Source organism: Podarcis gaigeae (assembly GCF_964106915.1).
Source record: "Podarcis gaigeae genome assembly, contig: HAP1_SCAFFOLD_142, whole genome shotgun sequence".
Lineage (NCBI taxonomy): Eukaryota > Metazoa > Chordata > Lepidosauria > Squamata > Lacertidae > Podarcis > Podarcis gaigeae.
This window is the reverse complement of record NW_028153312.1, coordinates 6,102-33,000: the sequence shown is the minus strand read 5'-3', so window position 1 is coordinate 33,000 and position 26,899 is coordinate 6,102. Positions and strand designations below refer to the sequence as shown.

General features: G+C 53.6%; 1 protein-coding gene across 2 annotated transcripts; it reads right to left on the bottom strand.

The window, feature by feature from the left end:
- Nucleotides 1-84: 84 nt before the first annotated feature.
- NTRK1 (neurotrophic receptor tyrosine kinase 1) lies at nucleotides 85-26,336 on the bottom strand. Of its 2 annotated transcripts, XM_083757332.1 has the most exons (17): nucleotides 26,039-26,336; nucleotides 18,480-18,554; nucleotides 17,517-17,588; nucleotides 15,703-15,771; nucleotides 14,569-14,729; nucleotides 14,245-14,396; nucleotides 13,766-13,892; nucleotides 12,537-12,872; nucleotides 12,209-12,226; nucleotides 11,809-11,876; nucleotides 11,219-11,321; nucleotides 8,182-8,328; nucleotides 7,613-7,743; nucleotides 7,170-7,342; nucleotides 4,505-4,745; nucleotides 2,919-3,077; nucleotides 85-1,783 (listed from the first exon to the last, which is right to left on the bottom strand). In XM_083757332.1, exons 1-17 carry the CDS (start codon nucleotides 26,293-26,295, stop codon nucleotides 1,598-1,600), a joined length of 2,475 nt encoding a protein of 824 aa, XP_083613458.1. In that variant the 5' UTR covers nucleotides 26,296-26,336; the 3' UTR covers nucleotides 85-1,597. The 2 variants fall into 2 exon arrangements, with proteins under 2 accessions (XP_083613458.1, XP_083613459.1); XM_083757333.1 differs by lacking the exon at nucleotides 12,209-12,226.
- Between the last annotated feature and the right edge of the window lie 563 nt (nucleotides 26,337-26,899).

Below are 26,899 nucleotides of genomic sequence, written 5' to 3'. Positions count from 1 at the left end.
CCCCGGCAGCCTGGAGATGCGCAGGCCAGCGGCCGAGGAAGCATAGCGAGCAACTCAGAAGAAAGACACGTCTGGCCCGAGGGATTTGAGTCAGTCAGACAGGAGACTTTATTTCATTATTCAGCACAGTATATTCTCAGCATCTGCTTCAGAATGTGACAGGCAGCCTTCCGAGAGGGAGGGGCTCCCCTGCCCACAGACGAAGGGCGACAGCCTGTGGTGGACTTGCGCAAGCCGGGCTGAGTGGGGAGGGGTCCAGTCGCGGGGAAAGGCCACTGGCACCCTAGGGGGATGGATGCTGCCCAGTGAAACCATGAAGCAGGCTGGGTCCCCAAGTGCCAACCTCCCATGGTCAATCACCTGGGGCCAGGTGGGCATGGCTCTCCCAGAAGAGACCCATGGGCCAAATCAAAGCCCTGGCAGGACTAAGGTCAGCGACAAAGGGGTGTCAGAGAGACCCCTCTGGCACGAATCCAGACTGAAATCTGGTTAGCTGGGGGAGCGGTTAGGGCAAGCCCCCCCCCCCCATTGACACAAGGAAGCAATTGTCTTGCATTGTGTCTCTGGGGAGTGAAATGGCAGGCTGGGCCTCAGGCTTGCTCCCCAGAGTCGCTCACGCCCTGGATGGATGAGGCCCTGCTCAGCTCTCCATTTTCCGTCTCCTCCTCTGCCTGCCTCTCTTTAGCGGCTCACCTGCAGGGAGACCACCTTCCATCTGCAGAGAAGCAGCCCCCCAACTTGAGAAGAGTCGGCTCCCTGCTTCTGGCTTCAGCCCCAGATGGTTCAGAATTCAGTATCAAGCAAGAGATCAGCAGGCAGGACTTGGCCTACCTTCCCCCTGGCTTGGTCTCTAACCCCCTAATTGGGAAGCCACTCCTCTGCCCCCCACATCTCAGGAAACACACCCCACTTCATGAAGCTTTTTAAATCCCAGGGGCCCCCACTTCCCCCCCTCCCCCACCCCCTGCAGAAGCTATTTTTATAATGAAAATCTAACGCTTAGGACAATAAATAAGCTATTTCTTAGCAGCAGTGGCAACAGTTTCTTCCACCATCCCAACCCCAACATGTTGTGGATTATATACAGCACCCCCCCCCCTTTGTCATCCTGGTGTGAGTCGAGGGAGGGAAGCGGTTGGGAGGTCCAGTCCCAGGAGACACCAGGCGCTGAGCCATCCTCCTTCTCCCAACACAGAGGGGGAGCTGGGGCCTCCCATGTGGCCATCCTTCAAACTGGGCATCTTGTTCTCTGTCCAGTACCAGAGCAAAAGCCTGAAAGGGGCATCAGCCTCCAGAGGAAAAGGCAGCTCCACCTCTTGGCTTCTGCAGGCATTTTAGGGACCTCCAAAGGAAGAGGCCCTTTTAGCGGATGGGGAACCTGCTGCCTTGCCTTTCGCTCCTCTGCCAGGTATAGAGGTGCTGGGGGAGAGAGACATGGGGAGAGCTTTCACCAGCACCACCCAGCAGCCAGCCATGGCAGCGGGGTCTCCAGGGTTCGTGGTGTGCAACTCTTGGTGGGTGCCGGGGAGGTGCAGAGAAGCTGGCACCCGCCTGCCCACCTCTCCCTCCTTCACGCTCCTCCTGCCCCGCCCCAGCCTTAGCTGAGGACATCCAGGTAGACAGGGGGCGCCTTGACCAGGGTCTGCAGCTGGCTGTGGATGTCCTTCATGCTCTGCCGCTGCTGCGGCTCTCTCTGCCAGCAGCTCTGCATGATGTCGTAGACCTCTGAGGGGCACGTCCGGGGTCTCTCCAGCTCACGCCCCTGGGTGATGCATTCAATAGCCTGGGGTGGGGAGGGGGAGAAGGGGGAAAGATGGAGGGTGAAACTCAGGCATTTGCCCCTGAGAGAGACATGACTGCCTTCTCTGCTCTGGCTGGGCTCTGCCTCCGTTTCTTCCTGTCCAAAATGAAAGGAACTTCTCAGCTTGCTCAGCCAATGCCCACAGAAGGGCAAATTAGGATGCCCCACTGAAGGCCGTTGGAACTTAAACTGGGTGCCCAAGTGAGAAGGCCCTGAACGCTTGGGGTGGGTGGGAGATGGGGTGTTAGCTCTCCTAAAAGGCTTCCAGGTTTACCAATATGCTTGAAATCCTCTGGACCTGAATTAATCTGTGGGTCTTCCTAGCCTGACCTGCGTGCTGTGTTTTGGCTTCCTCAGATTTCAGAGGTGGCTCACAGGGCTGGCAGGGAGGAGACACAGATTCCTCCCTCCCTCTTATGGGAGGGGGTGCAGCTGAAATCACAAATGCATGATTGCTAGACAGTCACAAAGAGGGCAATGGCACTACGGAGACTCTATGAGTCTATAGAGGGGACTCTATGATGTCATGACTGCAAAGCTGGTGGTGGGAAAAAGACCATGGTTCCCTCTACTGTACACTTTTTCCTAACTGCATTTTGCTCTCCTCCAGACACCAATCTTCCTTTTGAACTGGACTATGGATTCAAGGATTATTGTCTGCCTAATTTTTATCACTGTATCTGTTGAATCCTGGCATTTGATGTGAGTAAACTTTGTATTTTTCTTGTTTGCTAAACCATCTGGGAGTGATTTCTTTGTTAAAAGGGAAACATAAAACAGAGAGAGAACTGCCAAAAGCATGCTTGGATATCATAATTGTTCTAGAAGGTTATGCAACCTTGTCCTAATAGCTTCTAGAGATAAGCTACATACAGATGGTGATTTTTAACTCTGCTGAAATAGATATTTGCATTTGCACACAAGTAAGGGAGGATAATTACTAAATAAAATATCCTCTCCTACTCATCTAAATCCATCCAACACCTCTGTCCTTGAAAAGCATCTTTGAAAAGATGAGGCTAGCTCTACACACACACACACACACACACACACACACACACACACACACACACGGCTCTCTCTGCCTGCATGACTCTTCCTCCGCCCCACCCTTTACCTCCGTGTTGGAGAGTTGGTACCAGGGCTGCTTCCCATAGGTGAAAATCTCCCAGAGGACCACCCCGAAGCTCCAGATGTCACTCTCTGTTGTGAATTTCCGGTACAGGATGCTCTCTGGGGGCATCCAGCGGATGGGCAGCATTGTCCGGCCGCCAACCTGTGCAGGAGGCAAAATGGGCAGAGGGTCAACAGGAGGGAGAAAATGAAAGGGGGATGATGAGGACAAAGAGGAGGAACTGGGACTGTGAGGAAGGCACAAGTGAGCCCCCACCCCATCAAATCTGGAGCAGAAAGCAGGCAGGCCATCATCTGCCAGGTGCAGTTGGTGAGCAATGCCAACTGTCAGCTCTCTTGAAGGGCCAGGCCAAGCCATTGGGCTACCTGAGCAAAGGACAAGATGGCCACCCCCTCCCCTATTCTGCATCCAGAAACTGGCTGGACAGGCAGGTGAGGCTGTGGGAGATGGGGCAGGGCAGGCTGTGAGGCACACGTAGCCCCCATCCACAGAAGGGGCTAAAGAGGAGCAGCAGCCAAGGAGGGCTTGCCAGAGCCAGCTGCTAGAGCTAGGTAGTTGTCTCACTCTGCTGAACCGTTGGGCTGGCTACTTCCAGGCAGGCAGCTCTTTCTGGATAGCCAAAGGAGAGAGATCCCCTCCTAGGTCCACCATGGACCTCGCCTGCTGGAAGAGCCTCCCCACTTCCTTGCAAATGGATGGTGGAGAACCCTCCCTCCCTTGCAGCCAGGAGTCCGTACTGGGCCCGGCCTTTGCGGAGAGGTCCGGTCTCAAACACTCAGTCCCGACTTCGGAGAGTTCCTGTAAGAGCACTTAAGGGGAAGCCTTTGCTACCCGGCTTCTCCAGGCATTGGGCAGCCAGGAACTTTCCAGTCTGCTTCCTGCTCAGACTTTCCCCACAACTGCTCTTCTCCCCCCACTCCACCCCGCTTTTAATTAACCGTTTAATGGCAGCTCCCCTCCCTGCCTGCCAGGCCTCCCATCTTTCCACCGCCTAAGTGCTCCAAGGTTTTTTTTCCATTGTAGGCCCCATTAAAAATGAATAGGGGTCCAGGGCAGAAGCTAAAAGGGAAAAAGATAATTGGGAGTGGCCCCTTTGGACTCCCGGCCTGTCAGGGAGGTGAATCCCTTCAGAGCCCTTGAGGGAAAAGTGGTCAGGAGCCCCTGGGACCCCCGCAGGAGGGGACCAACTTGAGCCAGCCAGGAAGAAAACTGTGTGTGTGTGTGTGTGTGTGTTATTCGTGCTGGCAAGCTCTGGCCTTCACTATCTTCGCCAGATTGGATGAGCCATGACCCCACTGAGGCTGCTGCTGCTGCTGCTGCTGGGGAGACCTCAGGCAGAGAAACAGCCTCTCTGCAGCGGCCTCCTAAGAGAAGAGGGGGTGGAAGGGAGGGATTGGCAGAGGATGCCAAGGATCGGCAGAGGAAGCCAAGGATGCAAGTCAGAGGAGGAGGAAGACAAAGCGGCAGGATCTGGAATGGAAAGGCCCCTGGCTGGCAGAGGAGACTCTGGCAAAGGCTGCAGAGGGAGGGTGCCAGGCCCTCAGAGACCGTTTCCCTTCCGCACTTACCCGGTAGTAGTCGGTGCTGTAGATGTCCCTGGACATGCCAAAGTCCCCAATCTTCACCACCAGGTTGTGGCCCACCAGGCAGTTCCGCGTTGCCAGGTCCCGGTGGACAAAGTGCAGGGAGGCCAGGTAGACCATCCCGGAGGCGATCTGAGTGGCCACCTGCAGCATCTGGCCAAGGTTCAGCTGGCCAAAGGACTGTCCATTCCCATTGTCCAGGATCTTGGCATCAGGTCCGTGGGACCTGCAGGAAGGAGGGTCAAATGCCAAGGCAGTGGATCACACCCACACCCACACTGGGTAGAACCTTAGTGGCTGCTTGGACATGGGGCATGCACGGAGTTCATTCCTCAATGCAGATTTGGTTGTACAGCACTAAAAGTGAACCTCAGTTTAGTTTCCTGGCTTGTGGGCTACATGTCTGAAGTGACCAAAGGCCGTCAGGTGAAGTTGCCAGCATTTCCGTTAAGCGCCTTACTCTCCAGCGTGCGGCTGCACCTGCTGCCTGTGCAAATGGGCGCTTGGTGACCCTGGAGAGAACGGGAGGTGGGCAAGAGGGTGGCAAATGGGTTCCCCTGTGTGCCAGGAGGGTCACGCTCGCCCTGGAGAGGAGGAGACCAGACCAAAAGGGGCCCCTCTCCCAGCTCTTGTTCCCCAGCCACTAGCCAGCCAGGAGCCCCACCCCCGGGAAGCCCACCAGGGGCCGGGCATGAAGGTGGAGGGCAGGGTTCCCCTAAAGAGAGTTGATCCCCGCGCCCCAAGGTGGTCTTGCCCTTTCCTCACTTGACGCTAAGCCTGGCAGACAATGGCAGGTGAAGTGGCTGCGGCAAGGAGCCCAGGTCTCCCGTAAAGCGCAGCCATTAATGCCAAGTCTCATAACCATAAGCGCCCCATCCGTGCGTCTCTGAGCCTGTCCTGGGGATGCTAATCGGGGCCGTTGGCAGCTCCTGTCTATTGGCAATACCTGGGGGGCCAATCGAAAGAGACTCTGCTTATTCCAGCTGATGGCCAATCCCCCTCAATTTGAGCCTCTCAGACAGCTAATCTAATCAATATTGCAAGGGAAGATTGCATTAGCTGGGGGAGGGGGACGTCTAAGCTGCTGCTGCAGTAATGGAGTGGGGGAGGGGGAGGGGAGGCGGCATTCGGGGGGAGCGGTGGCTCTGAGAAGAGGATCAGGCTGGGACATTTCAGTGCAACAACAACAACAACAACAAAAGGAAGAGGGAAGGAAAGTCTCTTTTGCAGGGGCGTCTGGGAGGAGGCGGAAAAGGCACCTCTGCCCAGTCCAGGTGCCACTCTCTGTGCAAGGCACACCTGGAGCAAAGGTGGGAAAGCTGGACTGCACGTCCAGCATCCTTGGGGCAGCTGCTGCAAAGCTCAGGCAACTGTGGACGTTGCACAAGCTTCTGGCTCACCAGCTGCGGGGCGGGGTCTGTGGGTTATCTAAGCTCTTGGCTCATCCATGGGCACTTGACCCTGGACTGTGAGGGAGTGTGCGCACTTGTGCAAGAGAGAGACACTGGGTTGTTGCTGCTGGGGACGGCCTAAGCCGTCAGGTGGCACCTGAGGCAAACCACCAAATGGAATCTCCCTCCATGCCAGGGATGAAGGAGTGTGGAAATATCTGCATCCGGAACAACGGGGCAATAAAGATCCACATTGGGATCTGGTGCCGCTGTGGATCCTGCTGCCCTCACCTCATGGGTGGACCAGCCCTGGTTGCCTCCAGGGTCCTACACTGAGCAAACACATTGAAATCAGTGGCTGCAGATAACTTCAGCCTGTTGATTTCTAGGCCTGCAGTGAGCAGGACTTGGCTGGATGCGATCCTGTGTGCTTGCATCTAATGCCCATGCCTGGGGTGTATTGCAGCCCAGGTGCCTGGGCAGCTTCTCTCCCTCAGCCTAAGGCTCCTTTTGTGCTGAACCAAGAGAGAGGGGCAGAAAGAGCTGGCATGTCCAGGACACTCTGGCCTGTGTGGGCTGAAGGACTGCTACAGGATGCTGAAAAATGGCCAGGTCTCAAAAAGGGCACCAATATATCACTCTATTGCACTTGTGCTTTGGCATTTGCACTGCCTTCCAGCCTATTTCTGGGCCCATCTCAAAATGTTGGTGCTAGTCTAAGTGGGTCAGTCTCTTCTTCCATAGACCTGCCTGGTCCATAAGACCATCTGCAGAGACACGCCCCCAAGAGGGGAGGCAGGGGGCTCCTGTAGGGAGCGCCTACTCAGTGGTGGTGCCAGTTATCGACTGCCACTGCCCCACCATGAGGGGCCCACATTGTGGTCTTTCTTATTTCCCAGTCTTCCTGGTTTTAAAGACACATCCTAGTGGCTTTTAGACATCAGGAGCTAGTGGCTTCATTTCAATGTTGTTTTAACCAGTCTTTGAGTTTGGGCTCATGTTGCCTTCTTACATTTTATGGGTTTGTTCCTAAATTGTATGCTGCCAAAAAGAAAGAAAGAAGTATTGCTGATGGGCATTGGAAACTTGTGCTATAAACAAAATGGCTGGGGAAACCCAGCCAGATGGACGGGGTATAAGTAATAAATTATTCTTATAAAATGAAACAAGAACACCGAAGCTGCCACCACGTCCAGAAGGGTCTGGCCCCCTCCCTCTGGCCTTGCCAGCCCAGTGTTCCCTCCCTGCAGTCAGCCAACCTGAGGAAGCGGTTGAGGTCTCCGTGCTTCATGTACTCAAAGACCATGACGAGGGGCTCCCCGTCGGTGCAGACCCCGTAGAACTTGACGATGTGCTCGTGCTGCAGGACTGTCAGCAGCTCTGCTTCACGCTGGAAGTCCAGGCGGGCGTTCTCTGTGGCTTCCTTCAGGGTCTGGGGAAGGAAGGTGAGCTGGGTTCATTACAGGAGCAGCAGCAAGAGGAGGCAGGAAGGGCACAGCGCTGGAGGGAGTGGGGGACTCAACCATCTCGCTCTCGAAGCAGAGATGCACAGGCCTGAACAATTTAGCTGGTGGGAACCCCAGCTTGAAGTTCATGGCAACTGGACAAACACTTTGGAAAACCTGCCCTGAATTTAGGGAGAATTGCCACCCTCGCCTGCCTTGCCTCTCCGAGGAGGGGGCCAGGGGTCCATTCGGCTCACCTTGACGGCCACCAGCATCTTCTCCTGAACAGAGCTGAGGTTGTAGCACTCAGCCAGGAAGACTTTGCCAAAGGCTCCCTCTCCCAGCTCCCACTTCAGGACGATGTCCCTGCGCTTGATGTGATGGACACCTGTGCGGAGGAGAAAGGGAGCTCTGAGGCCGAGCTCAGGAGCTCGGGAGGCCGAGAGAAACTCTCATGGGGTATGCAGAGCTCCTGAGGATCCCACCTTGGCTAACCTGCCCCATGGCCTGGCTCTCAGATACTGGCACAGGAGAGGATGACAGAGCAGACAGGGCTGCCTGCCATCTAAAGGGTCAAGTGGGGGGGGCATGAGGATGCCCTGCTATTTGTTCCACTGGCTAAATCCCTTTGCAGTGGGACTTTGGGGGTACATCCGCAGCTCCCGCTGGGCTTACATTGCAGCCCCCTCCCCTATCCTAGACACGCTCCTTTGCCACACTGGCCCACCCCTTTCCAGCAAAATCTGCCTATGCATTGAAATACCCACATGAAGGCCCCACCTCTGCAGAAGAATTGCTCCATCCATGGGGCAATCCAGGCACTCACAGGCATTGCAGAAGTACTGGGGGTTCTCGATGAAGTTGGTCTTGAGGGCGTCCAGCTTGCTCTCCGCAGAGGAAAGGGGGCTGCTGCCCCAGTTCATGAACTGCAGGGATATGGCCAGGTCATCCTCTTGCGCCAACACAGCTGACCCTGTGAGATGGAAGCCATGAGACTCTGACACAGGCATCTTCCACCCCAGGGCAGGCCAGATGGGGTGGGGTGTTCAAAACCTCAGGTCTCTGCCTGGAAAAACAATGAGCGTGCCTACCTGGGGAGGAAGGTCTCCTGTGCTGAAAAATGCTAGGCGCACACAGAGTTTTATCCCACCATCCCAAGTGCCACAGAAGAAGCAAAATAAAAAAAGCTTTTGGCATGCCCATAAATTCCCTTGTGGAGGATGGGGGGTGGGGCTCATGTGTTGCACAATAAATTTTAGAGTAACAACTGAGGTCAGGCAGGAAGTTGTCCTCCCTGTGGAATCAGTGCTGGGATAGAGCTCACCTTGCCCAGCAAATCCCCCTGGGGGAACCAGTGAGGCCTCTCCCTCTGCCCTCCAGCCCTAGGCCAGGGACCAAGGCACAAGGGGGGGGGGCCTTCACACAAGGGAAGCTCCCTGCAAACCCTGCCTCCTGGGCTGCTGGGCAGGTGGGCCTCCTGGATGCTTTTAGCAAGGCAAGGCGGCAAAAGGAGCAGGAGCCCCTCCTACTCCCCCCTCCCTTCGCTGCTCTGAGTGGGAGGCATTGGCAAGGGAGCAGTAACCGGAGCGTTTAAGCCTCCAGTAATTACCGTGAGAGGGTCCATAACCAGCAAGCCTTCCCCCCCATGCATCTTCATCAACGTCAGGGCAAGGATGCCTGGCTGCAGGAGCCTGGCAGGAGTGGGGGGAGGTGGGGAGAGAAAGTGACTCGAGATCTATAGGGCTGGTGGCTGGGGAGTTGGCAGGGATGGGGGGGGGGGCTCCAAAGGCAGAGAAAAGCCTGAAGAGTCAACCTAAGAGTCAGCCAAATGGCATGTGCAAAGAGGCAGCCTTCTCTTCCAGGATAGGGGACCAGATCCATCCCACAGAAAGGAGCAATAGGAAGCCACTGGACTCCATCCTGCTCTGCATTCTCAACAATGACCCACAGCAAGCAGGGAAGCCAGCAGGGATTGAGCTCGGGACCTACCATGGAGTTCCAGCCTTTCTTCCTAGAAAGACCCTGCAGGCCTCTCTGGCATCTGACTCTCCGTCAGCTCTCCCCACTTGTAAGCTGCCCCCATGGCCAGTGTTAGAAACTGGGGTAGGAATTCTAGGATCCATGTGACCTGTGGGACCTAGGTTGTGGGCATCCAAACAAAATGTCTAGGTGCCTTTTTTCTTTTTTTGCTGCCACACTACCAGACCAGGCAGCCCTGCAGCAAAAAAATAAAGATGCTGAGGGTGAATCAGGGGGGTCTGCAGAGGAGCATGGCAGCCAAATAGGTGTCTTTTGCTACTGCTCTACCCTGCCAAACACCTGGCAGTGCGGCAGCAAAAACTATGTGTTGTGTTGTTGTGTTGTGTTGTGTTTTGCTGCCAGGTGAATCAGAGGGTCTGCTATGTCTTTTGCTGCTGCTGTGCCCGGCAGACCCGCTGACTGCAACCAGGCAGCTGGAGATGCTGGGCATCTTCACCCAGTCACAAAAGGCCAGTTGCCAGTTGCAAATGCGCCTGGCACCTGGCTAATTTCAAACACTGCCCACGCCCGCCCCAGCGACCAGCAGATGTTCCCTCTGTGAGGCTGGAGGTCAGAGCAGGCAGCCACCATCACGGGAAGCCTTATTGCTGAGCATCTTTCCCCACAGGCTGGAATTCTGTCGATGAACCTTCCACCCACCCAACACCCTTTGATTTTTGCCACATTTCCCTTAGATCTGTATCTCTTTCAGCCAGTGCTCACTTCACCAGCACCCAGAAACTCACACAAACCCCGGTGATCTGAATGCAGCCCTCTCCGTCTGGGGGCACAATGAAGAAGCTGGTCTTGCAGCCCACCCTCACTTCAGTACACACAGGCCCATCCACCCAGCCTCCGCCATCCAAGGCCGGCAGGTAGCCAGTCCAAATGGGCGGGGGCTCTGAGCTCTGCCCCTGCTGCTGCTGCTGCTGTGACATCTGGCTGCACAACAACAAGTGTCTGCTTCTCTGCCCCCCCTCTCCCCACCCCTCCCTTCTGCCATTCCTGCCCCCCTGGGGGTGATCCAGGCAGATCAAACCCATTTACAGCCTGAATCAATTCCAACAGTGAATTAGCAGCTGATGCCTGCCTGAAGGGGGAGGGAGAGGAAGGCTAATGAAATGGGGGAGGAGATGGAGGGAACCAGCTCAGCCTCCACCACCTTCCATTCCCCAAGCGGGGTGCAGCTCCCCTGCTCCCCGAAGCACAATAATTTAGGTGGCCAAGGAAGGGTGGAGGTAGCCACTGCAGACTGTGTGGTTGGGAAAGGTCCACAATGAAATCTCAGAGAGGCCAAAGTTGGGGGTGGGGAGAAGCACAGCTTCTCATGGAAAGTGGTGGGGGAACACCCACCCGCCCCAGGATTTGGTTGCTCCTGCTTCCCCCTGTCCTTCCAAAGACCAGGTGTTGGTATAACAAAGGTCAGGGCTCTGATTAGTATCTATTTAGCCACAATAGCTCAATAGAACCTCCAGCTTCAGAGATAGTCTATCTTTTGAGCTCCAGTTGCAGGACAATAAGCAGAGGGAGGGAGGGGGCTTCTGTCTCTTCAAGCATTTCTCATGGGCTTCCCAAAAGCACCAGAGGAAAGCAGGTGCTAGCCCTGTGCTTACAATACGGCTCCCTAGAGCTTCCTCTGGGTCCCTTCCCCACTGTGAGCCCTCCTGACACCCAGCCACAGGCAGGTCACGCAGAGGAAGGAGAACTGCCCCTGTCCTCCTGGCTCCACTGTTTGGATGCTGAGCAAGACCCCTGGTCCCGTTAGCAGCTGGCAAAGTGGGTGGAGAGGAGGGAGGCACCTACACCTCAGAGGCCGAGCAGGAGAAGGGCTGAGAGGGGCTTACGGTTAATTCCGAACTTGGAGTGCTGCCCACACTTGTTGAGGATGATCAGCATGATGGAGAGGAAGAGGCAGGCACAGACTGCCAGGACCACGGCCACCGAGATCTGGAGGAGGAACAAGGGAACCATCAGTACCCCAGAAAAGCCAAAGGGTCCATCCAACCACAGCGGCCAACCAGGTGCAGGAAACCGGGTGCACGAGCAGCCCTCTCCCTGCCAGTGGGTCAGATGTGGGGAGCTGCAAAAAAGCCCTTCAATGGCCGTCCGGCCTCAAGGCCCAAAGGAGCAGGCAGAGCTGACAGCACACCAGAGCCGGGCAATTTCCGTCCTGTGTCCAGGAACTCCTGACTGTGGCCTGCTTTGTGTCACTTTGCACATGCTCAAAGGCATGCCTTCCTTTAACATCAGCTCAAATGTTCTCGGGTGCGCATTTCCCCACCCGGCCTGCTTGGCTCATATGAAGCCCTGGGTGAGATTCATGTGCCCAACCGGCAAAGCTGGACGGGCCGCTCTGTAGCCATGGCTCCACCACCACTTATGTAAGCCCAGACCTGTGCCCACTCGCCCCACACAGCTGGTCCCCAGGCCTCACCCCAATGGTGTGCTCCTCAGGAGTCTCCACTGGCCCTCCACGCTCAGTGCTGTTCATGTCACCTTTTCCTGGGGGCAAAAGAAGAAGCAGGAGAGGGAGGTTACGCCGTTCCCTCAGACTTCACATGGAAGCCTCCAGGATGCAACCCAGATGGCCCCACATCTGTCAGGGGCCTCCTTGGGGTCTGCCTCTCCTGGCACAGATGCCCCCTGGCTAAGATGGACGAGACAAGGCACAAAGACAGTTTTGCCACTCCTGAACTCCAAAGCTGCAGCTCAGTGGCTCATTTCTCATGCTGAGGTAGGTGTCCTCCCCCCACCCCCATCTAGGGTGTTCTGTGGCCCCCTTCTCCCCCCAGCCCTGTTGCAAAGGGACCTGCACATTCTTCCCAAATACTTACCCACTGGCGATAGGGAGACTAAGGCAGCAGTAAAAAGAAATAAGAGGAGGGAGACCTCAGTTAGCCTCTGGAGGCCACAGTTGCAGACACCCCACCCCTTGGTGACCCACAAGCACAGTTGAAGAGTGAGGGAGGTGGTGTGGCTGAGCCCCATGCCCGCCATGGGTGTTCCTGCCCCATTTCCCCCATCCAGACCAAAAGAGGGATCTTTTCTCCAAAGCCAGTGCAACAGCCAGGAGCCGACATCAGCAGCATGGCAGGCCCTTCCACCTCCTCCTCTGGTTTTAAGGCAAACTTTGGGGTCACCTCACAGGAGAGAGCCCCGTACCAGGAATGGGATCCTCTGGACGAATGCCCACGCCAGGGGGGTCCATGAAGTGCTGGTAGGTGGTGCAGGAGTCGTTGCCCAGCTCGTTGCGCACCAGGAGTGTGTAGTTGCCATTGGAGACATGTGTGGGGTTGTCGAAGTTGAGGCATCCATGGACCTCTGTGGTGTTCTTCTCCTTGGAGAATAAGAAGGTGCGCATGAAGTCATTCTCATGCAGGGCTTCGCCGTCCAGCTGCCACCAGATGTGGGGCGTGGGGTTGCCGTTCACAATGAAGGGGATGCACTCCTTGTGGAACTGCCGCAGGACGGAGCCCACCTCAACAATCACGGCAGGAACTGGGGAGACAGGGGGGGGGGGAGAGCCAGAGCCTTTGAGGTGGGAGCAGCCACTGTGCCCATCTCCTCTCCTGGGACCCCGGGGGGAGGGGCTTCCAGGTAGGGGGCTTAATATTGCAAATGGGTTAACCAGGCCTCATGCGTGGGGATTGGAAGCCCCAGCAACAGCACATATTGGATTGAATGGGGATGGAGGGGGAGAGAACTTTGGATGCTGGCAATATTTTTGTGTCTGTATGAGCAGGATCCCTCCCACCTGGAAGCCCCTTAAACCCAGATCTAACTGCTGGATGAAGAGTTAAGCCAGAATTATGGGATCAGCCCAGTGACATTTTATGTTTTGTATTTCTGTTTCGTTCTTGATTTTTTTTAAAAGGATTGTTACACTGTGTGTGTGTGTGTGTGTGTGTGTGTGTGTGTGTGTGTGTGTGTCCCAGGCCATATCATTTATTTATTTTGACCTCTCATTTGCATGAAGCTCCCTGCAAGAGCCCCATATCATTCTTATGTCTGCTTTCTCCAATTGCAAAGAGCTTTTCATGTAGGGGAACATTTTAAAAAGTCACTCCCCTCCAAGACTTAGCCTGAAAAAAAGAGCGGCACCTCATTCTGCTGCATGTTTCAAGGTAGCCACACGTACCCTGCCTTAGGAGCCGATTCTCTGTCAGACCCCAGCAGCCAGAAATAGCCCTTTGAGTCTCAAAGGGGCCCTCAGACCAGCAGGCACTTCTCCAGGCTGGCTGGATGCACCCTAGAAATGGCCACAGAGCCACCAGCCCCCTCCCTTCCCCTGGAAGGGCAGCTGGTGCTGGACACCCACTCAGCCTGGGAGGGAGGCCCCTCCCAGAGGGAAAAGACCAAGAAGGCTGCAGGAGACAGATGCACTCTCTTACACGTCACATTCAGCTGGGCCACATCCTCTGCAAGTCCAGCTTCGTTCTCTGCCTGGCAGGTGATATTCTGGAGGTTGAAGTCAGAGGAGACGTTCCAGATTTGCAGCTGGAGTTCAGACTCAGACTTCTGCATGGACAGATGAGATGCTCACATTGAACATGTGGCTGAACCAATGAAGCTGGATAGAGAAAGGCTGGTCACACACTACAGCCCCCCCCCCCAGTACCCGCCCTCCAAGCCCTGCTATAAAGCCTGGAGTAACTGAGGGATAATCAGCTTCCTAGAGGAGGTCAGTCAGTCATGGACTGGACTTTGCCTGTTTAGCCCCTGTCCCCCCAGTTATTTCCATCTCTTTCTTGTGGTGCTTCAAAGGCCCAACCAGCACTGGAATAAGAGGCACCCCCAATTCCTGTTCTCCTCCCTGGCACATGGTGGCCTCTGGAGACAAGGCCACTTGCCCATCCAGGTTGGTGCTTGCCTGGGTGATGCGGGGAGGAAGGTCCATCCAGACGTTCGGCAGCAACCAACGCACATCTGGCCGTGGCTCTCCAGTGAAGTTGCAGGTCAGGGTGACACTCTCTCCCTCTCCCAAGGGCTCCTGGTTGTACTCAATCCAGACCCTCGGGAATTCTACCCCAAGAGAAGGAACAGAGCAGAGGTGGCTGAAGGCAGGCTCTGGCCAGCAACATCCTGCCCCAGGGAGGAAGCTGCCTGGTGGCTCAGATGGGCCCCCAGATGTGGCACAAAACAGGGGCCATGGGAGATGGCAGAGAGGGCCCCACACAGCTCCTTACTCACTCACCACAGCCTGCAATGGTCATGTTAGCCACAGGGATCACCTTCTTGCCCTCTGCCACACAGTGAAGGGACTGGTTGCCCAAGGACTCGGCCTGCCTGCTCTCCTGCCACACCTGCAGCCACCGGAGGCGGCAGGTGCACTGGAGAGGGTTCCCGATCAGCACCCTGTGGGTGGGGGGGGGAGAAAGGGGGGAGGTCACGGGCAGTTCAGACTCAGGCAGTGGCCCCCAACTCTGAATGACAAGCTCTACCAAACCCTGCAGAAAACTTTGAAGAGGAGGTGTGGCCATCCCAAGAGCATCCGTTTCCTCATTAAAAAACAAAAAGACCCCGCCAGTTTCTAGCCCTTTGGGGAGGTTTAAAAACACGACATGAGTGCCCCCTGGTCCTGTTGCAAGAGCTGTTTTATCCTAGCCAGAAATAGGAGGACAAAAGTCAGCTTCCTCTCCCCTCTCCTCTTAACATGAAGTGGATCTTTAGAACTGCGTCTTGGGACAGGACAGAACTTGGGGTCATTATTCCAAAGTAATGAAGCCAGAAGAAAGCAAGGGCACCCCCCAGGAGGGAGCTGGCGGATGACCTGGCCTGGAGAGATTCACAGCTGCAGCCCATGCAGAGACATGGATGGGGTGGGTGCAGCAGGAGGGAGGGCACTTCCTTCTGCAGGTGTAGGAATCATAGAATTGTAAATTTGGAAGGAACTGCAGTCCCCTGCAAAAAAGGAGTTTGTCAGGCATTTTACACCAGCTGAAATTCTCCTTTCCACCAAAGGAGCAGGAGTCCATCCAACATTGCATCTTTTCAGCTGGCCACCCAGCCACTACTGACCACAGTGACTACCAGGGAAGGGTGCCTCAGTTTCTCTCCAGCAACATGATTCAAGTGGCCACAAGGGTGTTTAAGCCCTTGAAACCTTGAGGTCAGGATGCTTGCAAAGCACCAGAGCACAGTCTCTCGCTTCCCTCCTGATACTTCCTATGAACAATCAGCAGAGCTGCCCCCTCTTCCCCCTTGAAAAAGACCCCAGAACCTCAGTAGCACCAGCAGGAGGGCACTGCATGTGGGAAAGGGATTTGGCCTGAAGCACCACAGCTCTCCCAAATGCCTGTCCAGAAGGGGCCAATGGGAGGAGACTTACAGCTCCTGGAGATGGAGGTGGTGGAAGAGCCTCCAGGACAGGAAGCGCAGCTGGTTGTAGGCCAGGTTCCTGCACGGGAACAGAGAGAAAGAGAAGCCTTGTTTGCCTTGGGATCATGGGCCTCTGCCTGTCTCTGCTAGTGCAGGTGCAGGGGCTCCTGGCTGAAACGGCCCCAGGTACCGCCACCAGAAGAATTGTTAACTGCAGGCCAGCTCTCTCTCTGCTGCAGTGATTGTGTTGCTGAGAGAACCTGGGAAACAGGCCCGGGCTGAACCTTGGATGCCTGGGAGCAACGCCCCCCTCTCTTTAGAGCCTTGCAGGCTCCCTACTGGATCAGGCCAAGGGAGCCCATCTAATCCAGCCTCCTGTCCTCACAGTGGCCAGCCAGAAGCCTCCAAGCAGGACCCGATTGCAACACAAACACTCCCCTCTGCGGGTTCCAGCAACTGGGATTCAGAAGCATTTGCTGCCTCTGACTGTGGAGGCAGAGCATGGCCATTGTGACTAGTAGCCCTAGGGAGCTTTTTCTTCTCTATGAATTTGTCCAGTCCCCTGCTAAAGCCCTCCTGGCTGATGGCCATCATTTCAGCCAGGATCTTAACAAGGAAAGCCCAAAGAGCAGGAAGCCAGTTTCAGCCCCCCTCCCACCCCAGCTGATCTCCCAGGGCCAACAATGTTCCTCTGAGCCCCATAGAGGATCTGGGCAGGAAGTTGGGGGGTGGGGTGGGGTGGGCTGCCAGCCGCTGGCCATGAGCTGCATGGGAGCAAATCAATATCCCCGTGTTGTACAGGGACATTAACACTAACTATGATAAACAGTGTCCTCCCAGCCCAGGGCTGCAACGAACATGCCGGGGAGGGCAGGGAGAGGAAAGCTGGAGGTGGGGGCAGTCAGGGAGGAGGAGGCTGGGGTCTCCATCCACTCCGTGTCCATGGTCTGTGGGAGAGAAACAGCTTGTTTGGGGAGGGGGCTGTTCTTGGATGAGGGGTGGGGTGGCCACACTTTGTCCCACTGTATCCCTTATATGTGGGGCAGCCCCTCACCACAAAGACAGAGCTGACACCTGCTTCGGCAAACTGGCTATAGCCAGGGTCCACCCTGCCTGTTGACTGGCCATGGCTCAGCCTGCCTGTCAAGCATTTGCCCAAACCAGACTGGGAGGCCACATGGGGCAAAGGGCCCTCAGGGGCCAGGGGGCAGCTCTTGGTGACTTTCCCCTGATCAACCTGCCCTCCATCTCTACTGGGGCAAAGAAGTGCCTCTGAAGGTGCTGGAGAGGGGAGAGAGGTTTGCATTTGAGGGAGGGGCTTCCTGCAAGCCTCACAGGAGGGGGAGGAGATATGTCTGGAGACCCTGAGTGGGAGCAGAAGACAGTCAGGTTCTTGAGAGGGGAGCCCTGGCGATGGGCTGCCTTCCCTTCTTCACCTCCACCATAGCAAAGTTCATCTGCCCAGCAGTTTCCTGCTGCCTCCATCCATGTCACCACAATCCCAAAAAAGAACAACTTGCTAAGCAAGTCTCCGGTACTGAGCCTGAAGAACAGGAGCTTGCATGGCCCCACCCCAACTGACGTTCCAAACAAGGAAATTGGGAGTGGAAGGGGAATCACAAGGTAGGTGGCTGAAATTCCCAGAAACAACCCCAAGAGTTTATGGTGGCTGCTCCTTTGCAGCGTGAGGGGGAAATGGAGGCCCAGGGCAGAGGAGCCCAAGCAGTCCTGTCCTCCCCACGAAGAGGCACAGTCTGCCCTGCACTGCGCAATGCAAAGGTGTGGACTTGGGAAGAGCTTGTGGCTGAGGAGCCAGGTACTTACACATGCGTCAGGTTCAGGCTGCCTCTGAAGGTGTCTGGTGCAATGAACTGCAGCTGTGTCCTTGAAATGGTTCTGCAACAAATGAGCAAAGTCAGTCGGAGCGCAGCTGGCCAGGAAGCCGCCACCCCACGAAACCCAAAGTCTCCGTTGCAGTGGCCTGTTTTTGCTGCAGCAACACTTCTGTACCTCCATGCCTGTCTGGGCCCAGGAAGGCAGTGCCACCTCAGGAGAGGCAATGGCCAAATGTCCCTGGCCTCAGCAGGGTGGGTGGAGCACAGGATGGAGGCAGGACAGTCGCAGGCGGGTGGAGTGGAGAGTGCTCCTGACAGTGGGGCTCCTGAAGCCATAGTAGAGTCCTTGCCATGTCAGGGGGGCTGGCAAGAGGGCAGATGGTGCTGTGTGGAGGTGGGGGTGGAAAGGCTCTTCCATGGGGCTCTCTGCCCTCACCTTAGAAAATGACACTAGAGGAATTTTCATCCTCAGCAATGGGAGGAAATTTCCCAAGACAGGTAGGAATATGGGGCAGGGTGAGGCTGTTCACTCTCTCCTCTCTGCAACCCGGCCCTGACATCATTCCCAAGAAACAGGTGCCTCCAGTGAAGCGCCTCTGAAGCCCACCTGTCCTTCAGAGAGACCTCATGGACCCTCAGGCTTAGGTACCTGCCCTGAATCTGGGGCACCTGCGCCAGGGCTCCTCCTGTTTGCTCAGCATTGGGGGGGGGAGCATTTCCTTCCCCTTCCTCCAAAGCTGCCTGAAACGGGGGAGGTGCAGAAGGAGGTGGGGTGGAAGCAGACCAGGAGCTGGAAGGGAAGCAAAAGCAAAGCTACACACTCTCTGCTGTGGCAGAAACGCCTCACTCTCTCTGCCCAAAGGAGAACCCTCCCCAACCACACACTTCCAGCCGCCTCCTTGGCCTCCTCACAGACCCGCCAACCGGAGCACCAAGCAGCCAAGGGACTCACAGGTTCTTCAGCTCTCGAGGATTCTTCATGTCATCCTGAGTCAAGTTTGTCAGAGTAATCTGGTTCTCAATGACTCTGTGAAGGAAAGGAGCCTGTCAAGCCATATTCACGCTGTGTCAGGGTTAAATGCTTGCCTAATAAAAAGTCTGAATAAACATTCTTTCTGCGGCACCCCGTGGGGCTCAGAAGCCCAGTTATGTCCCCCCTTGCCTGCTCCCCCCTTGCACCAGAGCTGCTGAAACAGCTTATCCAGAGAAGGCCTGTATACACATTCAGGCTTGTTTCCCCCCCCAAAAAAAAGTCTGTTCACTGTGAAGTTGTCAAATTTTAGTTTATGGTTTATTTTTATTTTATTTTTACTTGAAAGAAAACTAAAAAACTATTTATGTCCTAATAAGGCCATTTTACTAAGAAGAGGGGAAAGCAACCACAAGAAATTGAGCCTGAAGGGAAACGTAGGAAGCCATTACCTTGTACAGTGGTACCTCGGGTTACATACGCTTCAGGTTACAGACGCTTCAAGTTACAGACTCCGCTAACCCAGAAATAGTACCTCGGGTTAAGAACTTTGCTTCAGGATGAGAACAGAAATCGTGCTCTGGCGGTGCGGCGGCAGCAGGAGGCTCCATTAGCTAAAGTGGTGCTTTAGGTTAAGAACAGTTTCAGGTTAAGAACGAATTAAGTACGTAACCCGAGGTACCACTGTACTGAGTTAGACTGAATTGGTCCATCTAACACAGCATTGCCTACACTGACTGGCAGCAGCTCTTCAGGAGCTGCATCCAACACTGATTCTGCTCAGAGTAAACCAATTGTAATAAATGGACAGTAATAACTCTGGTGCATTCATTTCAGAGGGTCTGCTCTGAGAAGAACTTTGTTGGCTACAACCTCATTTTTTGAGAAGCTGGGAAATGGTTGTGGGGCTTTCTGCTCTGGCCACTGAGCTGTGTGGATCTTCCTTCCCTGGCACTGCCTCTTCTCTCCCCGCCCAGCACCCCTGCAGCCTTGCCAGCTTCTCCTTTAGCTCCCTCTGCAAGCACAAGGCAGCCCCCTCCGCTGTTGTGAACAGACAAAGGGAGGAGAGAAGAAGAGGCTTCAATTTCAAGACTGGCTGGTGGGGGGGGGCAGACACAGACCCCTTGGCTCTGTTGTGACAGACAGGCTGGGAATCGCAACAGAGCAGAGGATGCCCTTTGAGGGATTTCACTCGCACCCAGGTCAACCTCCACTGCAGTCTCTCCAGAAAACATCCCTCGAGTATTGGGTCAAAAGAAGCCCAGTGGGGCTTTGGCAATGCCCTGGGATGGACAGGCCTGCTGCAACAGATGCTGCAGTTGCCCAATGGAAGCCCACAGGATGTGGCCAGACAGTTTCCCTTGCAAATTGCAGAATCGCACCCAGAATCTTACAAGAAAAGTGGATAGAGATCTGCTATGTTTGCTTATTCAGATAAGTCTGTTCCACAGAGCTGCCCTTGCATCTCTCGCTGTTAGTGTGATGATCATTATTCCCATTTGGGGATGGGAGGAGCAGTCCACACTTTCTCCCTTGCACCTTTTCTGATCAGGCTGTGAGGCGTGAAGGCTGCTCTCTGCAAGACCCTTTCCACCTGGCCAAGGGGACGGGGCCCAGACTCACCCAGCTCTACTCAAGAGGCCCCTGGGAGACCGGAGGGACATCACTATGCCTGACAACAAATCCTAATTATTGGATTCTTTTGCCCTATCTTTTTGTGCTTGCCAAACAGCTGTGTCATGCTTATAATATTTTATTCTCTTGTTAATTATGCTATTTTAAATGTGCATTTTATATTTGAAATGTTTAAGATTTTGTTTTTGTTTTTTGTTAAATATGTATTCTGTAGTTGACTTCCTTTGTAATGTTTTATTTTGAAATCTTTGAGATGGTATTTTAGTCTCCTGTTAATTGTGTTGCTTTGACTGTGTAATTTATATTTTACTTTCTTCAGAAATGTTTGATTCTGCATTGTTTTGTTGATGTTTAATATGCTGTAAACCGCTTTGAGATTTTTCTTAAAAATATAAAGCGGTATAGAAATGATGAAATAATAATAATAATAATAATAATAATAATAATAATAATTCAGTAATAGTAACAACAACAACAACAACAAAAGCTGATTCACTGGTGACCTACCCAAAAGTGGTCCCAGTGGCTGCTTGGATGCAGTTTAGGCCACAACACACTCTTTGAGCTTCCCTGGATAGAAAGTGGTTTCTAGTCTAACTTATTCAAGCATATTAGAGAACTTGAAGTTGCTTAAGGAATAGGGGGCAGCAGAAAAATCCCAGAGCACCCTTCACAGCACCTTCAAGTGGGCAGGGATTTTTAAGAGAAAAGGCAAACTATTTCTAAGCCTCTTTAAATCATGTTCTGCTTCTGGTGCCACATGTGACTAATGGTCACTGGCATGACTAGTCGTCTCCCTCCTGTGAATGGGAGTGGCATCGCCCACATTTGCCCAGCCTGCAGCTGGCGTCTGTCCTCCATAGATCTTCCAGGAATGTTTCTCCCAGCCACAGCCAGTAGGGGATAATTGATGGACCCTTGGAGAGAAGATTGTAATGGCCCATCAGCTGCCCTCCATTTATAGCACAGAAGATGGAGAAGAGCTATTAGCAAAGTCTCTGACAAGGAGGCCTCAGGGGCTGCAGCATCAGGGCAGGGGGACCTCTACACCCCTGAACAGCCAAGCCAGATGCAGATCACACACTCGCACACTCCCTTCCTCGCTCCTGCAAATAAGTCTTTGTGTTGCTGCACCTAGACAGGAGTTGGGCTGGCTGGCCACAGCCCTACAAGAGGCTGAATTTTCTAGTGTTCTTCAGGTGTGCATGTAGGTGAGCTCCTTATATGTCCGTTAAGGTGGTGTGCAAAATTCGCCAATTTAAGGGTGAACAGAATATCTATACAAGTCAAACTGGACAGCTGGCATGGTTACAACCTCCAGTTCTAAAATCAGCATGATAATGATTAACTTTTCTCAGGTGGCTTTCCCTAGAAAGCACAAATATTAATGCACACAGATTTCCAGTCTGCTGAAATCATACTGTCAGGGGCACAGTTTTCAGCTCTTTCATTATAAAGAATAAAATCTAACCTAAGGGAAAACATGACAAAAGCTATTGAGGTGTTGTCTTTTAAAATCCTTGAGGGTGTTTTCCAATAAGAGCAGTTTCCAAGTAAAGCTTTGAATTTGTTTGAATATAACGCACACCAAAGCTGCAGTTCTCTGCACATTTACCCAGAGTGCTTTCCATTGAAATAATTTTACTTTTCTGAGTAGAAGGAACCCCACAGGGATCACACGGGTCCCGGGGGTGGTGCACTCCCCCCACACTCCTCTTCTTCTGCCAGTGTCTCCTCCTGGATCCTTTGCTGTCACTTGGTGGTGTGGAGTGCCTTCCATCAGCTTCCACTGCTGGTCCAGCTGTGCCTAACATCTGTTGTCTTATGCTCTGGTAACCTCTAGGTTAGATTATTCTGCAGTGTATTACACATAAGGCTGCCACTTAAGATAGTTCAGAAGCTTCAACTGGTGCAGAATTCAGCAACTAGGTTGCTCATCTGGTCAAGATCCCTTCTCTTGATATGAATCTACTCAGACCCTGAGCTCATCATCTGGCAACGTGAGAATGGGCCTTTTCTGCAATGGCTCCCCATTTTGTGGAATGTTCTTCCCATGGAGGCTTGCCTGGCACCTTCATTACATATCTTTAGGTGCCAGGTGAAAATGTTTCTCTTTAACCATATAAATTTTTCTTCTTCTTCTTCTTCTTCTTCTTCTTCTTCTTCTGCTTCTGCTTCTGCTTCTGCTTCTGCTTCTGCTTCTGCTTCTTCTTCTTCCCTTGGACTGATTAACATTCTGTGGCCTTTTAAATGTTTTTGTGGGAGGGAGAGGGGTTATTGGTTTGTTTTTGTTTATGTTTTATTATGTATTTTGTGTTCTCATTTAGTATTTTTATGCTGTGGACTGCCCTATCATCTTTGGATGAAGGGCAGTATACACATTTTAATAATAATAATAATAATAATAATAATAATAATAATAATAATAATAATAGAAAAAGGCAGGGGTGGGGGCCCTATTCTTCTCACCCTCCACTCCATACCTTCCCTTTGACAAAGACAGCACAAATACTTGGGGAATGGGGGTTCAGAGTTTCTAAGATAGTTCAAAAAAACTGGTGTATTGGGTAGCCTGAAAGCTCTGTGGTCAGCTTGGGCAAAAACTGAGACTTCACTTTTGGGAAATGTATTCATTACATTTTTATGCTGCCTGATAAATTGACATTCTCAGGGGAGGACACTTATAAGTAAAAACAATTAAAATCCAAACAACATTTTAAAGTGAGAGGTAGAAAATCTACAGCAACACATCCAAACCATTTAGTGCATCCATCAAATTAAAAATGGGATCACATCTCCTGAGTTATTTGAAAGACCTGAGAGAACAGAAAGGCCTTCGTCTGGTACAAAAAGGACTAAAGAAATAGCTAAAATTAAAAGGTGGAATGAAGTTTGTAATAAACAGGAATTGTGATTTCTTATTTCTGTGCTATTCTGCCCCCACAAAGGTGTTGGGCTTGTCTTACAAAGGTCCTTCTAGCAGCCAATTCATCTGCCTCCTCTTTGTCCCAGGCACCTGCAAATCAGAGGCAGACTGTCTCTGGACTCAGAGGATGCATTGAGGGGCCATCTCTGATATCCCTCTGGAATTTATGGGATGCATTTGAAATGTGTACTAAGTCTTTGGCTGTCGCCACATCTTGTATGAGGAACTTCCATAGGTTCTTATGGGCATGTGAAGAATTTATTCTACCTAGTACAATTGTCCTGTTAATTAGTCTTTTCTCTAAACTGCAACACCTCCACCCCCGCCTTCCTCGGTGCAGAAAGTGCTCCAGCCCAGAGATTGTTTTGGTTGTGCCTTTCTGGCTTGCTTTGTGTTCTCTCCATCTGGAGCCATGACTGGGCATGGGATAACCAGAACCACTGCACCACAGATAGATAGCATGGTGTTTGTTCTGCCTGTTGGACTGTCAGCGCCACCCTTAACTATTCCCATTGCCGACACTGCCTCTTTCACAACCCCATTAAACTGAGCAGCCCCACCCCCTTGCACTCTTGGACTAACTGAGACACAGTTAGGCTACCATCTTCACCACGCCAGCATTAAAACAGTTCACAGAGGGAGAGGGTTGGATACCAAGCTGGGATGAAGGCGAGAGGAATGGGGACTCCTCTAGCATCCTTCCCTGGGTGGTTTTTCCAGGAAACAGCCTCTCTCTCTCTCTCTCTCTCTCTCTCAACAGGCGGGGCTGACGCACTTTCCCATCCCGGCAGCAAAGGGCGAGGTGGGGGCAACACTCCTCAGGGGAGTCAGAGTTGCCCGCAAACACATCGTGAGCAGCCAGGCTAGTTCCTGGACCTGAGCTGGTATCAGCCAGGGAGTCTCTAGGAAAAGGATGGCAGCCTTGAGGCCCAGACGGGCTCCCAGTACGACGACTGGGACCAGGAGGAGCAAAAGAGCAGCGCATTTCATTGAGCAATATTACTTATCACACTGTGAAGTAATATTGGCTAGGGAAGCTAATGTGCTTGGGCGGTAGTGGATCCTGGATGTTGTCTGCAGATGTTGCACAGCTACAACCACTAGGCATGCCTCCCCCCTCCCCAGCAGCCGTTGCCATGTCCTGCTGCTTCCTACCCTTTACCTTCCTACCGCTCGGCCAGCCTATCACTGCCCTTTGCTCAGGAGCCCCAGAGTATTTGGAGACTGCGGCTTCTCCCGCCGCCTCTGTCCGTCCCTCGGCCGCTGGCCGGCCGCCCTCCCCCAGCGAAGAAGCCAGGCCGGCTCTGCCTGCCTCTGTCCGGCTCGCCCCTAGCTGGGCTTAACCGCAGGTCCCTCTTGGGGCCGGTTTATGACGGACAGAAGCGCAGCCAGGGTTAAGTATCCGCAGCAGTCCCGATCCAAGTCCCAGTGTAAAGAAGTGGCTTGGAAAGGCTCGCTGACATCCTCCGACTGCAGGGCTACCGGTCCACCTCTGAGCTGCTCTGGAAGCGCTCCTGGCCGAAGGAGACGCAGCCATAATCCGAGGGCCGCAGCGAGCAGGTCGAAGCTGCTCCTCGCTTGGCCAGAATAATAGATTCGTAGAATCGCAAAGTTAGAAGGGACCTCGAGGGTCATCTAGTCCAACCCCTGCAATGCAGGAATCTCAGCTAAAGCATCCATGACAGATGGCCTTTCGACCTCTGTTTAAAAACTTCTAACACCTTCGAGGAAGTCCACTGTCGAACAACTCTTCCCATCAGAAAGTTCGTCCTGATGTTTAGTCGGAATCTCCTACCTGTAACTTGAATCCATTGGTTCGGATCCTAGCCTCCGGAGCAGGGAAAAACAAGGCAGGAGAAGAGGCACCTCGGCAGAGACGGCAGAACCAGGCATGCACGCACGCACGCACGCACGCAATAGCCTCTCTCTGCCCCTAGTACTCTGCTCACTGTCCCACTTGCCCCAATTCAGCTTTCTCGGTTTCTGTCTGCGTATTGCGAGCCTCTCCTGAGTTTTGCTACCATGTCGGAATGAGCATCCCGTGCCTTTAAGCGTGGGCATTGCACACGCAGGGGTTTCTTCGCGAGGGGGGAAAGTGGAGCTTTGATGTCGTGGGCCGCCCCGCCCTGCCCCCCGTTATCCCATACAAGGACGTGCATGTTGTATAGGAGAAGAAAGGTGCGTGTGTGCTTGGAGGGAGGGAGACGCCTGCGAAGATGATAGGAGAGGAGAGAGCGCACCTGTTTGCGCAAAGGGACAGATCACTTTAAGCCCCCCCCCCCCAATCCCAATTCCAAGTAGGCTGCATTCGCTTTTTCCAACAGGAGTTGCGATTTTGGTCCAATAATAAAAAGCTTAAACCTATTCTTTGATGTTAAGATAATGCTATTCAGAAGATGTAATAGAAAATTACTGTTTCATGCCGGTTCTATTTCCATTTAAAGAAGTGCTCAGTGCAAGCGCCTACTCAGGGTGAGCGCCTTCCTAAATAGTGCTGTTCTTTGGTGGCATTTTGGTTCTGGGTTCTCCACCCCTTAAAGATTTCACATGGTGGGGGTCATCATTGGGTAGAGGCTTATTCACATTCATCTTGTGCTGTAAGAGCATGCAGTGGGTCAAGATGTGCATACACTTGCCCCCCAACCATATTGTATAGACGTTTATTTAGGGTATGTGTGTACATCTCTGATTTTTAAAAAATAAGACACAACTTAGATGCTAGATTTGCATTCTCTCACTTTTAGGAAGATCCCTTAAACCTCTACCGGCTCCCTGTGATCCTAGAGATGTTTTCCCCCAGCTTGCTTTCCAAGAAATGTGTCAGTCAGAGGTCCAAATTCTCTGGAGGCAAAGGCACCCCAACTTCGGCTGTGCCCTTCTACTAGGAACTCATGGAGGAGTTAGGCAGGAGTTGCAGAACCCCACCCATCCCGTTCCCATCATACCTACCCACAGGCAGCCGCCCCCGGGCAACACTCACATTTCTGTGAAGTTCTCCAAGCCCCGCAGCTGCGCCAAGTTCTGGATGGTGTTGGGCTCCTGGCAGAACAAGGTGTTCATGTAGCACCTGCACTGCTCCAGGCAGGGCGAGGCGGCGCTCCGAGGCAGGAGCAACCCGGCCAGGCAGAGGAGCATCCCTGCACAGCCCCAGAACATCCTTCGTCCACGGAGAGGCATCCTCGGCTGTCGGCTCAGAAAGCCCCGCGGCTCCCCATCCGCTACCACCCAACCGAGCATCCTCGTCCGGCCCGGTTCTGCTCTCTCGCTGAGCCTCTTCCTTTCTTGTAAGTCATGGACCATATGACTTACACACAACTGCTCATTTCCCAACCTCAGAGGGCGGAGTTTGCTCCAAGCCCTCCTCCAACAACACAGAACCCCTCCCTCTCCAAGCGAGTGACCTCCTGTCTCAGTGGACACAGCAGCGAGAGCAATGGCCACGTGGATGTGCCTCTTCTCCCCCTGGAGCACAGAGGAAGGGAGAGGAGCTCCTGTGGCCCCAGCAGCCTCCTTCCAGGGTGCCCTTCTCGCCGGTGGTCGCGGTTGGCCCTAGTGCCCGGTGGGAGCTTGGAAGGAGCGCGCGAGAGAGAGAGCAAGACCATCACCGCCTGCGGGAAAGCTGCTGGAACTCAAGCCGCCTTTGAACCAGCACAGACGTGACTCCTTGCATGCTCAGAGACTATTTCTTTTTTGTTACCGGAAACTCAAGTTGTAAAGAGTGGAATGGACACCAAGCTCACCCCGCTCGCCCCACGATGCATGAGTATCACTTTCGGCCGCCCCGACTTAACAATGCCTTCATGTGAGAAGCAGCACCGGGGTGCTGGAAGCAGTTCTGCAG